General features: G+C 32.1%; 1 protein-coding gene across 5 annotated transcripts in view; it reads left to right on the forward strand.

Annotated features, from left to right (window-relative positions):
- The first annotated feature begins 3,549 nt into the window (after positions 1-3,549).
- The window catches only part of LOC117182363 (insulin receptor substrate 1-like), a 43,352-nt gene continuing 33,945 nt past the window's right edge, over positions 3,550-12,956 (forward strand). For all 5 annotated transcript variants that reach the window (XM_033375553.1, XM_033375557.1, XM_033375555.1 and 2 more), the window contains exons 1-3: positions 3,550-4,871; positions 7,957-8,561; positions 10,681-10,826. In XM_033375553.1, the coding sequence (XP_033231444.1) occupies positions 8,177-8,561; positions 10,681-10,826 (531 nt within the window). In that variant the 5' untranslated portion in view covers positions 3,550-4,871; positions 7,957-8,176. The remainder of the gene's footprint in view (positions 4,872-7,956; positions 8,562-10,680; positions 10,827-12,956) is intronic.

Genomic DNA, 12,956 nt, shown 5'->3' on the forward strand with positions numbered 1-12,956 from the left:
AATAATATTTTTGAGAATTTTCTAGTGTTAAAGTAGTCTCTGATTTCTGGGCTCCTCGAAAATATCCACTCCGATTTTTGGTCCCCAACACTTGACGTTAAAAAACAGTCCCTTTTTAACAATCAAACATAATTTTGTGCAAACCAATCTTTTTCGGAATATTACAATATTACCATAGTCTTTGATATTTTTCGAATTTTACAGTTCAAATGGAGTCTGATTTTTGGGCTGTTCAAAAATGCCAACACCAATGTTTCAGTTTTTATTATTAGGTTGACGTTTTTTTACACAGGGGTGGTTTTTCTAATAAAATGTTAAGTGCATTTGAGACTCTAAAATGAGCCAAAAATCTGTTGCATTTTGGATTTTGCAGGGGTGGTTTTTGGATATTGGTTGTTGGTGCGTTTGAGAGCCCAAAAAAAGCCCAAAATTTTGACGTGTTTGATTTTTTTTTCTTACAATTTTTATATAGTGGAGGTGCTGGCTTGATTCAAGTCAGCACCTTCACTCAAAATTTGAATTTTCACAAAAAGTAGCGGAGCCCAAAAATCGGCAATACAGCCCAAAAAAGGCCCAAAATTCTGACATAAGAAATTTGGGAATTTCGTTTGTGGAGGTGCTAGCTTGATAGACCTTTCAATTATTTAGGATACAAATTTTATCTCACGAAAATTCTTGACAGACTAAAAATGTTAGCATTAATTTATTTTTTAAGAATATTCCCATTTTTCGAAAGATTAAAATACTTTCAGGTATTACTTTGTTGCTTAATGTTTAAAGAAATTTAAATAGTCATTACAGAATTATGAAGAGTGTTTCTGCTAAACAATAATTAATACAAATTAGATCTGTGGAAAAATTGAAAACAAAAAACTACGTATTCCTCGGAAACAAATTATACTCAACTCTTGGTTTAGTTACAGACGCGGAGGCTGCCTCGCACTGACTTTGTAACTAAATCGGGAGAATCGAAATGCAAAACAGTCAGGGCCGCCTGAACCGTTTATAATTGGAATATATAATATTGCGCAATGTACTAGAGTTCTAGGAACAACTAAACCGCGGGTGACTAAAACGCGGTTCTGGTGCAGTACCTAAAAATACTTCAATCTTTCGAAAAATAGCGAGAAAATTTTTTAACAGATTAAAATTGTTCAAAACAATTTCTTATGTCGATAGAGTACCCAGTTGCGTAAACGTCTAACCAGGTGCGTGTCGTATTGCCAGATGACAACGCACCGAACAGAGTGCATTCAATTTTGCCATAAATGCTCTATGAGTGACAAATATATTTGAGTGGTTTAGCAGATTTAAAAATTCCCTGATTTTTTATTTTTCCTTTTTTTTATTTTAACAGGTGCCTGTTTTGACTTGGAAGTTTCCCATGTAAAATGCATTGGGAAAAATCACTTTTTTGAGTTTTTAGAATAACTTTTTAGGGTTTGAAAAATTGTGACGGGAAAGTATAGAGGCCTGTAGAGAATTATCCAACGAAGAATTTCATCTATCAGACATATTGGGTTGATAACCCCCCCCCCCCCTAACACACCCCCACGAATATCTGAAAACTACCCGTAAAACCAAAAATGTCAATTCTTCATGAAATTGACCTATTGAACAATATATTCTCGTCTTTTTTTACTTAAAATTATTAATATTGATCTAATGGAATATTTATTATCAGTGTTGAATTAATTTTTAATTATTTAAACAAATGGAATTTGATTGAATAATTTTTTTTCTTCAAAAATTCGCCCCCCCCCCCCCAAATTATTACGATTAGTCTAGTGGAATATTTATTAAAATTCATACATTAATTGTTTATTATGTAAACAAATGGAATTAGTTTAAACATTTTTTTCGCAAATTCTTTTTTTACTTAAAAATGGTCTAGTGGAATATTTATCAACATTGTTTGATTAACTTTATTTAAACAAATTTTTTTTTAAGTAAAAGTTATTACTTAAATATTACTGATAAATTAATTATTAATCAGAAATTAATTATTACTCATAAATATTCCACTAAACCCACAGTAATAATTTTTCTTTAAAAAATTCCTAACTAAATTATTTAAACAAATTTCATTTGTTTAAATAATTGAAAATAAATGAACTTCTGTTAATAAATATTCCACTAGATCAATAGTGATCATATGGAGGGCAAAAACGAATTTTCAAAAAAAAATTATTCAAACAAATAACATTTATTTAAACAATTACAAATTAATAAATCAATGTTATTAAATATTCCTCTAGACTAATAGCAATAATTTTAGGGGGGGGGGACAAATTTTCAAGAAAAAAAATTAAAAAATTAAATTTGTTTAAATAATTAATAATAATTAACAATAATTAACCAATGATAATAAATATGCCACGAGACCAATAGCAATAATTTTTAGTAAAAATACGAGAATACAGTGCTCAAAAGTTCGATTTTATGAAGAATTGACAGTTTTTGTTTTAAGGGTAGTTTTCAGGTACTCAAAATGCCCACTTTTAATATTTTTTATTTTTTTTAGGGAAGATTTTTGACATTTTTCAATACATTTCTCAAATGCTTTTTTTAAGGTCAATTATTTTTTTTTCAACAAGAACAAATTTTGTTCTCAAAAAATCTACTTGTCAATTTCTTTATAACTAGTGTGTATATTTGATCCAAGATTACATTTTTATATATTTTTATATACAAGAATTAAAAAATTGGAATTTTTTGTTGAAAAAATGGTGAACTAAAAAACTAAAAAAGTGGTATGTGTAAGAAAATCAATTTTGAATATTTTCAGAAAAATAGCCATCATTCGGTTATTTTTCAAAATGTTGACATCTTTGTATCACTCAATAGGTCAGTGATTTAAAAAAAAATAAAAATAAAACAAAAATGATCGGTTAATTTTGGACACATTTTGACAATTACAAGGTTAATTTAAATAGCTCGTAATTCCTAAGATACATTTTTTTCGGCTCAAAACTTTTTATCATTGATTAAACAACTCATGAATTGTAGAAAAAATGTTCATTTCGAGACAGCTGTAAAAAAATGTTTGAATGAAATAACATTATTAAAACAATTAAAATTAGTTAAAAATGACTGGATATTCTTAAATTAAAGATTAATGATTATTTATGAAAAAAACATAAGAGTGGCTGAAAGCAAAGAAAGTCACTCACCCTGAAAATTCATGATTGATTCTTATTCCTTCACAAATTCTGATTTACAAAAAACGGACTCCCGTGTTGAATCAATGGGAAACTTGGTCGACTACGCGCCACCCCTAAATATTAACCCATTTGGCCCAGATGTAGAAGTGAGAGCAAAGATGTTCGAAAAGTGAAAAATGAGGGCAATCGTAGTTACCACCCTGACATTTCAAATCTCCCGCCTTCCAGAAAACCAATCAAATGTGCTCAATCTACGCATGCGCAGTACATACTATCCCTGAAGTCTCGTCAAAAAAGAAATCATTTTGCGACAACCTTTGAATTCCAAAGATTGTTTAGCGCCTGCGCAAAGCTTGTTTACAACTGCGGAGCGTACCCATACACATGACCTTTCCAAGATGGACATGAGTGCCTCTTTTATTGCCTAACGTCTGACCGTAAAATTCTGTCCTCTCATCTCGGTCGTGTTATTTCCCTCGCGAAAAAGTCACCCCCAAAATCGCTGAGTTCCTCCTTTTAACCTCAAACGTCTCCCGAGTGTTGTGCAACCCCTCATCGTCTATCCTTCTGCAACGGACTTCCACCTCGAGGCAGATGTAATCGTCGTGTGCATATTTCGCATCCATCTCCTTACTTCGAAGCGTGGCACCGGGTCGACCTCCTCATAGGGTTATGTTTACATCCTTTACATCTCTGATTCATCCGCTCCAAAAATCTCAGTGAAAAAATTCTGGAAAGTGTTTAGGAAAAATCGACCTGGTGTTTTTCTCGTGTGTTTTTCCCTTGCTATTGCGCATGAAAAATATTCCTGCCCTTGGCAATAGCCTATTTAACCGTCGTGGGCCGCCAGGGCGCGATAAGTGGGTTCAACCACCCACCTGCGTGTGCGTAGTCAGGAGTGAGACGTCGCGACGGCCAGCGCACCGCAAATTGCGTTCGTTCTAGTAAACAGGTGTACATAACACGAAACACGCACTAAGTGCGACGTACCCGCCTCGTGGCGATTCAGTGTCATTAGTGCAAGTGGACTCCAGGAAAAACAAGTTTAAAAGTGTATCGCGAATCTGTGACTTTAAAAAAGTGTTTATTCACGCTAAAATATATAATACACAGTCTCAAGTGAATATCGAGGATTTCCTTGTGTATTTACATCATCAGAAAATCAAGTGGCGTTGTTTTCCTGGAACTGGATATACGTTGTTTTCCGGGAAAGTGTCGATTTTTTCCTGAAATAGTTCAAATGTTGTGATTGACTTGTCACAATAGATATTGAATATAGTGATAGAATTAGTTATTGGGAAACAGTGAACGGAGGATATAGTGATTGGGAAAACTCAGAAGAAAAAAGTGTTGGGTTGTTTAGAAGGATTTAGGCGTTCCTAACCTGCAAAAAAAACGGGAGCATTTGATTTCGATCGCGGCAGTTGGGTTGGGGGTGGGACGCCCTTGGTGCAATATAAAGCATTGAGTGCAGATGCACTGGAGGTGGCGTGCGTGAGTTTATGAGTACGAGTGCTTATTTACTTTTACCCCACGACACGTGCGTCCGCAGCCCTCTGGACTCGGCATCGCCCTTAGCTGCGCGGACGACGTCGCTTGTCGCTGTCTCTGGCGTTTCTGGGAAGAAGAGGCAAGAGGCCAGGAATGGAACACGGCGGGCTCTGAACGTCCATGTTTACTTTTCTCCTCGGGGGAACGAACGCACAGGTATATGTAGTGATATAGTCTAGCCAGTGCATGTGTGGAGGACGAGAGACGAGAGGTTTCATTGATAGGTCTTAACGGAAGTTTGGATCCGGAATCTTCAGGAATGTGTCCTATTTTCAGAGGCGTTTCCGGGTTGGGTTCGTTAGATTGGTTTTTATAAAGTTCGTCAAAAAGAATGAATTGGAGTTGAATCATTCTCCGAGATTAGGATTGTAAAGGGAGCGCTTGTTTTTTTTAGCTGTGATTGTGAATGAAGGACTTATCTGCCGGCTAAATGTCAAAAGTGTGGTGAGGTGAAGTTGTGTTGTGGGCAGTATTACACCAAAATGGACAAAATTGAGCTCATGGCAATGGCGTGTGAATGTTTTGATTCTTGTTAGTCATGTAGGGTGCCTTTTAAAGTAGAATACTTTTTTCCGATATAATGGCTTTAAAAGCTTGTATTTGCTGTCATTGTGTGAACAGTTGTTGCACTAACAAGTTTAGTTATTATCTTTGTTTTGTTTTATGAATTATATGAACAATTGATAATTAAGGATGGTGACAAACCCCGGAAATGACCATGTATTTGTGCCTTGAACGATAGTTTTTTTTTAATTAGATAAAAAATATATTTTTCCAATAAGTAAGCAATTCGAAAAACATTTTTAAAAGGTTGTACTCTCAGTGAATCATACTTTGCGCTCACTTTTTTCCTTATTTTAATTTTAAGTTTCAAACAAATTAATTTTTTACACTATACACATTCTCTCTAAGATAATCAAAAAATTGCACAATTTTTTTATTAATGTAGAAATTTCAAGTATAAATGTTCACACCAACATAATTATTCGGATTGCATTTCAATTTTTAAATAAATTACAGGTAAAATGTCTTTGTTGTTGTTTTTAGAGTCAAACAAAAACAGTTTAACTCCGGTGCTTTTGTTGATAACTTTGTTTTGAATATTTAGTGATAATGGTAAGCTAAACTGTCATGTCTTTATATTTAATTTGTTTACTAAAAGTAATTTTTAAAGTTTAACTAGTTTACCTTGACTTTGTGGTCACTCACTGAAAATAAAATTAAAAATGCTATTTTTTATAAATTAGAAAATTGTTTCATATTTCTAATTTAAAATTGTCCTGGAGATTCCGAATTCAGAGGTTTCAAAAGTCAGCATTGGTTATAACTATCGTGAAAGTTTTTTTTTATTAGTTTAAATTAATTGTTGTTTTTAATCCATATTCCAAACTTGTATTCAGCAATCCAAAAATATAACTATGTAAACCAATATAAAAATACGGTTGCTTTTTAAATTTAAATGCCTTATTTGGGAGTTTTATAACTTGGATATTTATTATGTCAAATTTAATGGCCTGCTGTGCAATATCCCGAATCTATAAAATTTTAATTTGTATGCTTTCAAATTCAAAGGTCTTTAAATTAGCACTCTAAATTTAATCCATAGTTTGAATAGCATTCCTTAGATAAAAGGTCCCTGTCATTTTTATCCTGCGATAAAAGTGAAAAATTATTATATAAAATTGGAATATTTTTCTTATGAAAATTTGTCTGGTGTTTCTTCCTTTTTTAAATTCTATTTGCTCAACTCCGAAAGAAACTGTTTAAAACAGCTGTTATTTACAATATTCTATTTTTAGGAAAAGTGGGGAAAAACCTAAAGTGTGACTTGTTTTAAAAAAATGTTTTTGCATTAGTTTCGCTCATCCTTATCGCGATGAGCGTGTGACGTGTGTGTTGTCACTGAAATAATTCGGTCTTGTTTGCTGTTTTCTAACAATTATATTAGAACCTGTTTTAATTTTCTCGGAGCGCCTGCGGCTTTGGAGATCACATTCTGATCACATGCTTCACGTTTGAACTTGAGAATTTAGAGACAATTTAATTAATGATAATGAATGACTTTTAAGCCTACTGTCCATAATACTAGAAGTATATATGTATACGGTATGTTATTATATTATTATATACAAGCTTGAAGTTCTGAATTTTTAATTCTTTTTCTAATTATTAACAAAAGTATAAAAGGTCAAGCTTTCCATGTTTGTTTCAAAGTTCAAATTTACCAGTTATGTTTAGATGCGCTTTGAAGGGATTTAAGTCTATTTAGGGTGCTCAAAATCAAGATTTACAATTTAATTTCAGAATCAAACAAATACAAATTTAAAAGTATTTATTTTATGTAGCCTACAAATTTAAGTGTCTTTTTAATTTGAGAGCTTACGAATTGAAGCATACAAATTTATAGGATTTTCATGTTCGAACTTGTGTATTTTAAATTCTTTTAAGGTAGATGGTATTTAAATTAAGGCATTCAAGACTTTTAATTTTCTATCATCCATATTATAATCCTTTCTCTTATTTAAAAAATTATAAAAGCTCTTTTCAAAAAGAAGGAAAAAAGAATTTATTTCTTCTTCTCTTTATATCTCTGAAGAATCTAGAATAAGATAAAAAATAAACGTTTCGGTGTTCTTTAATTCTATAAGGAAAATATTTTACAACTGCTCTGTGTATTTTCCTCTCTTATTCTCTTATCTGATTCAAGATAAAGTTATTTAAAATTTAGAGAAGTCTGACACCGTACAATAATGGTAAAAGTGCGCCCCAAAGAAAATTTTGACTTTAAAAAAATTAAATTGTTCTTAGGTTTGCTTGCATTTTATTTACGGATATTTGAACTTATAAAAATGTGTATATAAAATATCGATATTTGAGACTTAAGAAGTTCAATTCAGAATAAAGTCAAAATTTAAGTCCTCTGATGTGAAAAAGATATAAGGAAGGGGATTTGCAGGTTTCCTTCTTTTTCGTTTGTCATTTTAAAAAATTTAAATGGATATATTTAAGAGTGTGTTATCTACATTTTAACCTTAGATTCTGTGTTTTTTTTCATTTTCAAGAATTTCGTTGTTAAATTTAATTTATGATGCAAATCTGTTCAATTTTTTATGCTTGTTTGTACGCTTAGGAATTAAATTGGTTGGATGTTGAAAGGTATAAGACGAAATTTGAAATTTGTGAAAGTCTTAAAAAACTTGAAAATATCTCGTACACTGACAAAACAATTTATTTATTTCAGGGTTTAGTGAACGCAGCCCCAGACTTTTAGAAAATTTTTCACCACGTTTTCGTCACCGCTCACCCTTGACAATATTCGACTCCGTCGTGGGTCGAGTTTCCGTGGAAGGACGAATGTGACGCGCCTCTCCGGAGAAGTGCCGTGTAAATGGTGCTTCCCACCGTATGCGAATCAGTGTCGTGGGGTGTTTGCAAAAACGGGTTTCTTAACCTCGACGGCGATGTCCTCGAGCAGGAGCCTGGTCTCTCCTTTAGGAGGACCCATCGTGCTCACTGGACATCTCAGGAAGCTCAAGACTCTCAAGAAGAAGTTCTTTGTTCTTCGCGGCGAAGCGACCGGATGTCCTGCGTGCCTAGAGTATTACGATAACAAAAAAAAGTTTGAGAACAGCCAACCACCGAAACGCAGTATTTCTCTGCATAGCTGTTTTAATATCAACAAACGCAGTGATACCAAGCAGAAACATGTTATTGCCCTTTACACCAAGGACGAGTGTTTCTGCATAGTCCTCGACAATGAAAAGGAGATGGCAGATTGGCTTAATGCAATGTTGTTGCTGCAAAATGGAGGTCAACCTGATGGCGAACAACCACGTCCGACATTTGGTAATTTCTTCGTCTTACTTAATATCTAATCTCCAAATTTTTTCATTTTAAACTTCTGTTTATCCCTCTGTGAAAGTCAACATTCCAATTATCATAAATTTTCAGAGTTTTTTAGTTTAAAATCTATGAAGCATAAACTTTTTAAATTTTTCGAATTTTGATGCTTTCAAACTTAAATAAAGATCCATTTCAAATCAAACAGACATATACATTTCAAGTAATAGAATCTCTTGGCGACGAAATTTGTTGTTTTCTAGAGGAATGTAGGAACCACGTATTTTTCCGGTTTGAGGAAAAAATCAGAAAGTTACGAATATTTGAATCTCGACGTCTATTTAAAAAAAAACACAATTTTTCTTTAAATTTCCATAGCTTGAACCTAAACCAGGTAAGACAATTTTCTTTCTGATTTTTGTAAAACAATAAAAAGCCTATTTTCACGAAAACCACGTTTTTTTTAGTTAATTCCATTTTTGAAGTATAAATTTATATTTATATGAGGATATACTGCAAGTTTTATACTTGCGTATAATTTTTGTGGCGCTGAGTATATTTTTTCGAAAAATTGAATTTACGCATTTTTCATACAAACGAGAGATTTAAAAAGGACCGTAAATGTAACTAGAGCCTGTTCAAGCAATAATTGTTCATTTATCAAAAAGTGCCATTAAATTGCAGCAAATATTCCTTAAGCCATTTAATTTTAATCTTTCATGGATACTATAAAATTGGATACAATATATTTTTCTATAAAATTAAATTTCAATAAAATTAATTTTGTTCCTAATTTGAAAGCTTTCCATTCAACCTTGAATCAAGAATACTTTTAAAGAAGAAAATTTAACACTAATTTTTCAATTAGAAAGTATCAAGTGACGCACAGTTTACAATTTTAATTTGTGGTTTTGACCAGTATCTAAAACCAGTTAAGGCTTGTACTTTTTCCAGATTCTTGGAACATTTGTGAGTTACAATTTTGGGTTTATTAGTACTGTTAAGCGGGGTAAAGTCGCTCATGCAGTGTCAAGTTGCTCACCATCTAATTCCTATTTTAAAATGCAATATCAAGTTTCCTAGGACAGAAAATCAAAGAGTATCGATTGTTTTAAGTAGTAGAGCTGTCAAACTTAATTTTGAAAAGTCCGAACCAAAAAGTTTCATATTAATAAACTAGAATTACTTTCTATATATTATTTTTTTTAGTCTATTACAAGGACCAAAACAAGATGCCATATGTGTTAAACTACCTGCATGAATTTAGTCAGCTTTGCAGCTTGAATTATTCGTAATGCACTGTAATGATTTTCCGTCTTAGTTGGTTAGTCACAAGTACAGGAAATAGCAGTACAATGTATAATGATATTAAAGCGTTCATTATAAAAATGATATATGATGACAAGAAAGTTATTGCACTGCTAGTCTTTGTATTCTGAAGTAGCTAATAAGTTTTTTTTCGAACTATAAGAAATTAAATATGACATCTATCAAATTATTGTACTATGTATAATATTTCATCTAGGAAATAAGTAAAACGTTATTTCCAACCATTCACGGTTTCATTTTCGCATGTAATGCAAAAAGAAGTATTAAAGTTACCTGTTATACCTGTTAAACCTGTTGCATAAAGTTGATATATTAAGATTAATATAGTACCAAACATTAACAGACTATGGCAACGTATAGTTCGCTTGTAATTTGAAAAAAACAGCACGGTTGATTTTTACAGCTACGACAATAAAGGTAAATATTGATTAACTGTCTGAACAGCAGAAAAATGGAAATCTCCGTATTTTTCGTTTAGTACACTAAGTTTCCGTACACATATGACTTAATAAAAATATTATTTTATCCGGTACATTTTTATTTTCAATATCTCAATATTAATGCAAACCATTGCTCAGTATCGGTGATTTTGCATGTTTATTTTTAGTAAATATTTAATACACTCCAAGGTACAATATACAAGGTAAAATATTAAATGTAATTAAAAATTGGTGTAAAAAGTTTTTGTTACTTGTACTGAAAGTAGTAAATTTTATCTTTGAATGCAAAAAGTTATTGACAGTATAATATAATGTTTGTTTATTCAAATACTACATTATTTTCTTTTATTTTGCAGAGCACGTGTGGCAAGTAACTATGCAGAAAAAGGGTCTTGGTGAGCGTAAAAACATCCACGGACCTTACAGATTGTGTCTAACCGATGCAGCCGTAACTTTTGTCAAAGTTGGCGCCAAACACAAATCGGATCTCATCGAGTTCCCTGTAAGTTCTCATTCTTATACAATCTTGATTAAATTTTCGTCTATTTTCTATTCATAATTAATTTCTTTGTGCAGGTCAGCCTTAAAATTAAATGTACAAAAAAATAGAAACTATTAGTAGTGGACTTTTATAATATCAATTTGTTTTCTCTCATTTAAATACCCAGTAGTTATTTATTTTAGAAAAAAACTTTTAGTCTAGAAAACAGTACCCAGAAAAAAAATCCTGCAACTTGTAGTTTAGCTTTCCGAAACCTGGTGATATATTTTTAGCCACCAGGTGTCTGAGAATCTGTATCAAAGTGGGAAATAGGTCAATAGCACAATTTAAAATTGTACTATTACAATTAAAGTTAATCTATTTTCCTATTTTTAAAACTAAAAAATGAGTCATTGTTTAATTGCTTAATGTTTTTATAAATTTTCTACACTAGCAACTTCAAAATTGCTATATTTGATAGTTTTTGAACAATAAAGGGAAATTTATTAAATTGCGCGTATCTTATGACAAAAATTAAAAAAAAAAGGAATGATTGATTTCAGAATTGAAATTTGACAAAAATATTAACCCTTAAATGACACTTAGGGTCTCTATGACATCACGGGCTTCCCGATTTCTTTCAGATTGTCTACATTTTTTAAAAGTATTTTTTTCGAATAGTTAAATTATCTCTGAGGCTTTAGAGATATTTCTTTTTTATTTTGTACAGTTTTAACATCGCTCATTATTTTTTTTGGCCAAAAATATTTGAATGTGTATTTGGAGGTGTGCCCTTTAAGGCCATGTGACGAGAGGGTCACGTGACGAAACCTGGTCTTCGATTTTTCTTTCCCAACTTAAGTCTAAACGAAATGAGGCATTTCTCTGAAAGTTTGGAAAATGAAAGAGGAGGTAATAAAGTCCATGTCTGCTTTGTTTCGGTGGAAATTTCGAAAAAACCTTTTTTTTTTAAAGAAAATACCAGTGGAAGTTTTCTTTCCCAACTTACGTCCACACGGAATGAGATATTGTGTTAAAAATTTGGCACGATACATAGAAGGCATGCAAGAATTTGTCTCTAGTCCCAAATAATTAGAATAGTGATACAAAGTTTTTTTTAAATTTCTATTTTGGAGAAATACCGATCGTGCTGTCGTCAAACCCTGCAAGCAATTTGCAATGTTGTTAATGGGCTATTTATGAGGTTTATATTTATCAAAGTGGGACAAAACAACAAAAATCGCTCACGAGCATTATGCACCAATAATGCAAAAACTAATGTTTTCACTTGAAATGCAAATAAACATATTTGGTCTGGCATACGTATCAGTCTGGTATCAGCTGTGTCAAAGCAGCACTAGCGCAGCGAGTAGACAACTTCGAACTTCTAGGGGTCTGTGGGTAAAACAGATTGCATGATTACCGTCAGAGAAAGTTAAAAGTCAAACTTCTGCTGTAAAACCTAAATGTGTCCGTCGATAATCATTATTTGCATAAATAAACTTTTTTCTTCCTCCAACTCTTTGCAAGGCCACAAACGATCCTTTAATATTTATTAACATTTCCCGAAAAAAAATTCCGTGTTAATTAAACTTTTATTTTTCAATATGGGTGAAAAATGTTGATCTTAGGGCTGACTTGATCAGCTGTTACACTCATCACATGGCCTTAAGGGTTAAATTTAGACCTTTACCATTTTTTATTTCGACTGCATTAAGAGCATGTGATACTTAGAAAATTGTCGATTTTACCAGTATTAGGTTCCGACGGCTTTTTTTCTTTAATAATCAATATTTTGTCTTAAAAATTTGGGACATGATAGCGACCATGCTAACGGACGTCCCCACACACTTTTTTTTTTGGTTTAATTCAAAAAAGTTTTAATTTAGCAAAATCTGATTAATTTGCATAGCGCTTAGGAATTGGTATCGATTTTACCAGTTTTAGGTTCCGACGGCTTTTTTCTAGAATAATCAATATTTTGTCTCAAAAATTTGAGAAATGATAGTGAACATGCTAACGGACGTCCCCACACACTTCATTTGTATTTTTTTTTTTTTCAAAAAATTTTTTGATATTGCTAACAACGTATGTACATTTGGAGGTTATGTATGTTACAATTCTTCTGTGCGTTACTTCCAAACTACACAA

This window comes from Belonocnema kinseyi, chromosome 10 (assembly GCF_010883055.1).
Source record: "Belonocnema kinseyi isolate 2016_QV_RU_SX_M_011 chromosome 10, B_treatae_v1, whole genome shotgun sequence".
Classification (NCBI taxonomy): domain Eukaryota; kingdom Metazoa; phylum Arthropoda; class Insecta; order Hymenoptera; family Cynipidae; genus Belonocnema; species Belonocnema kinseyi.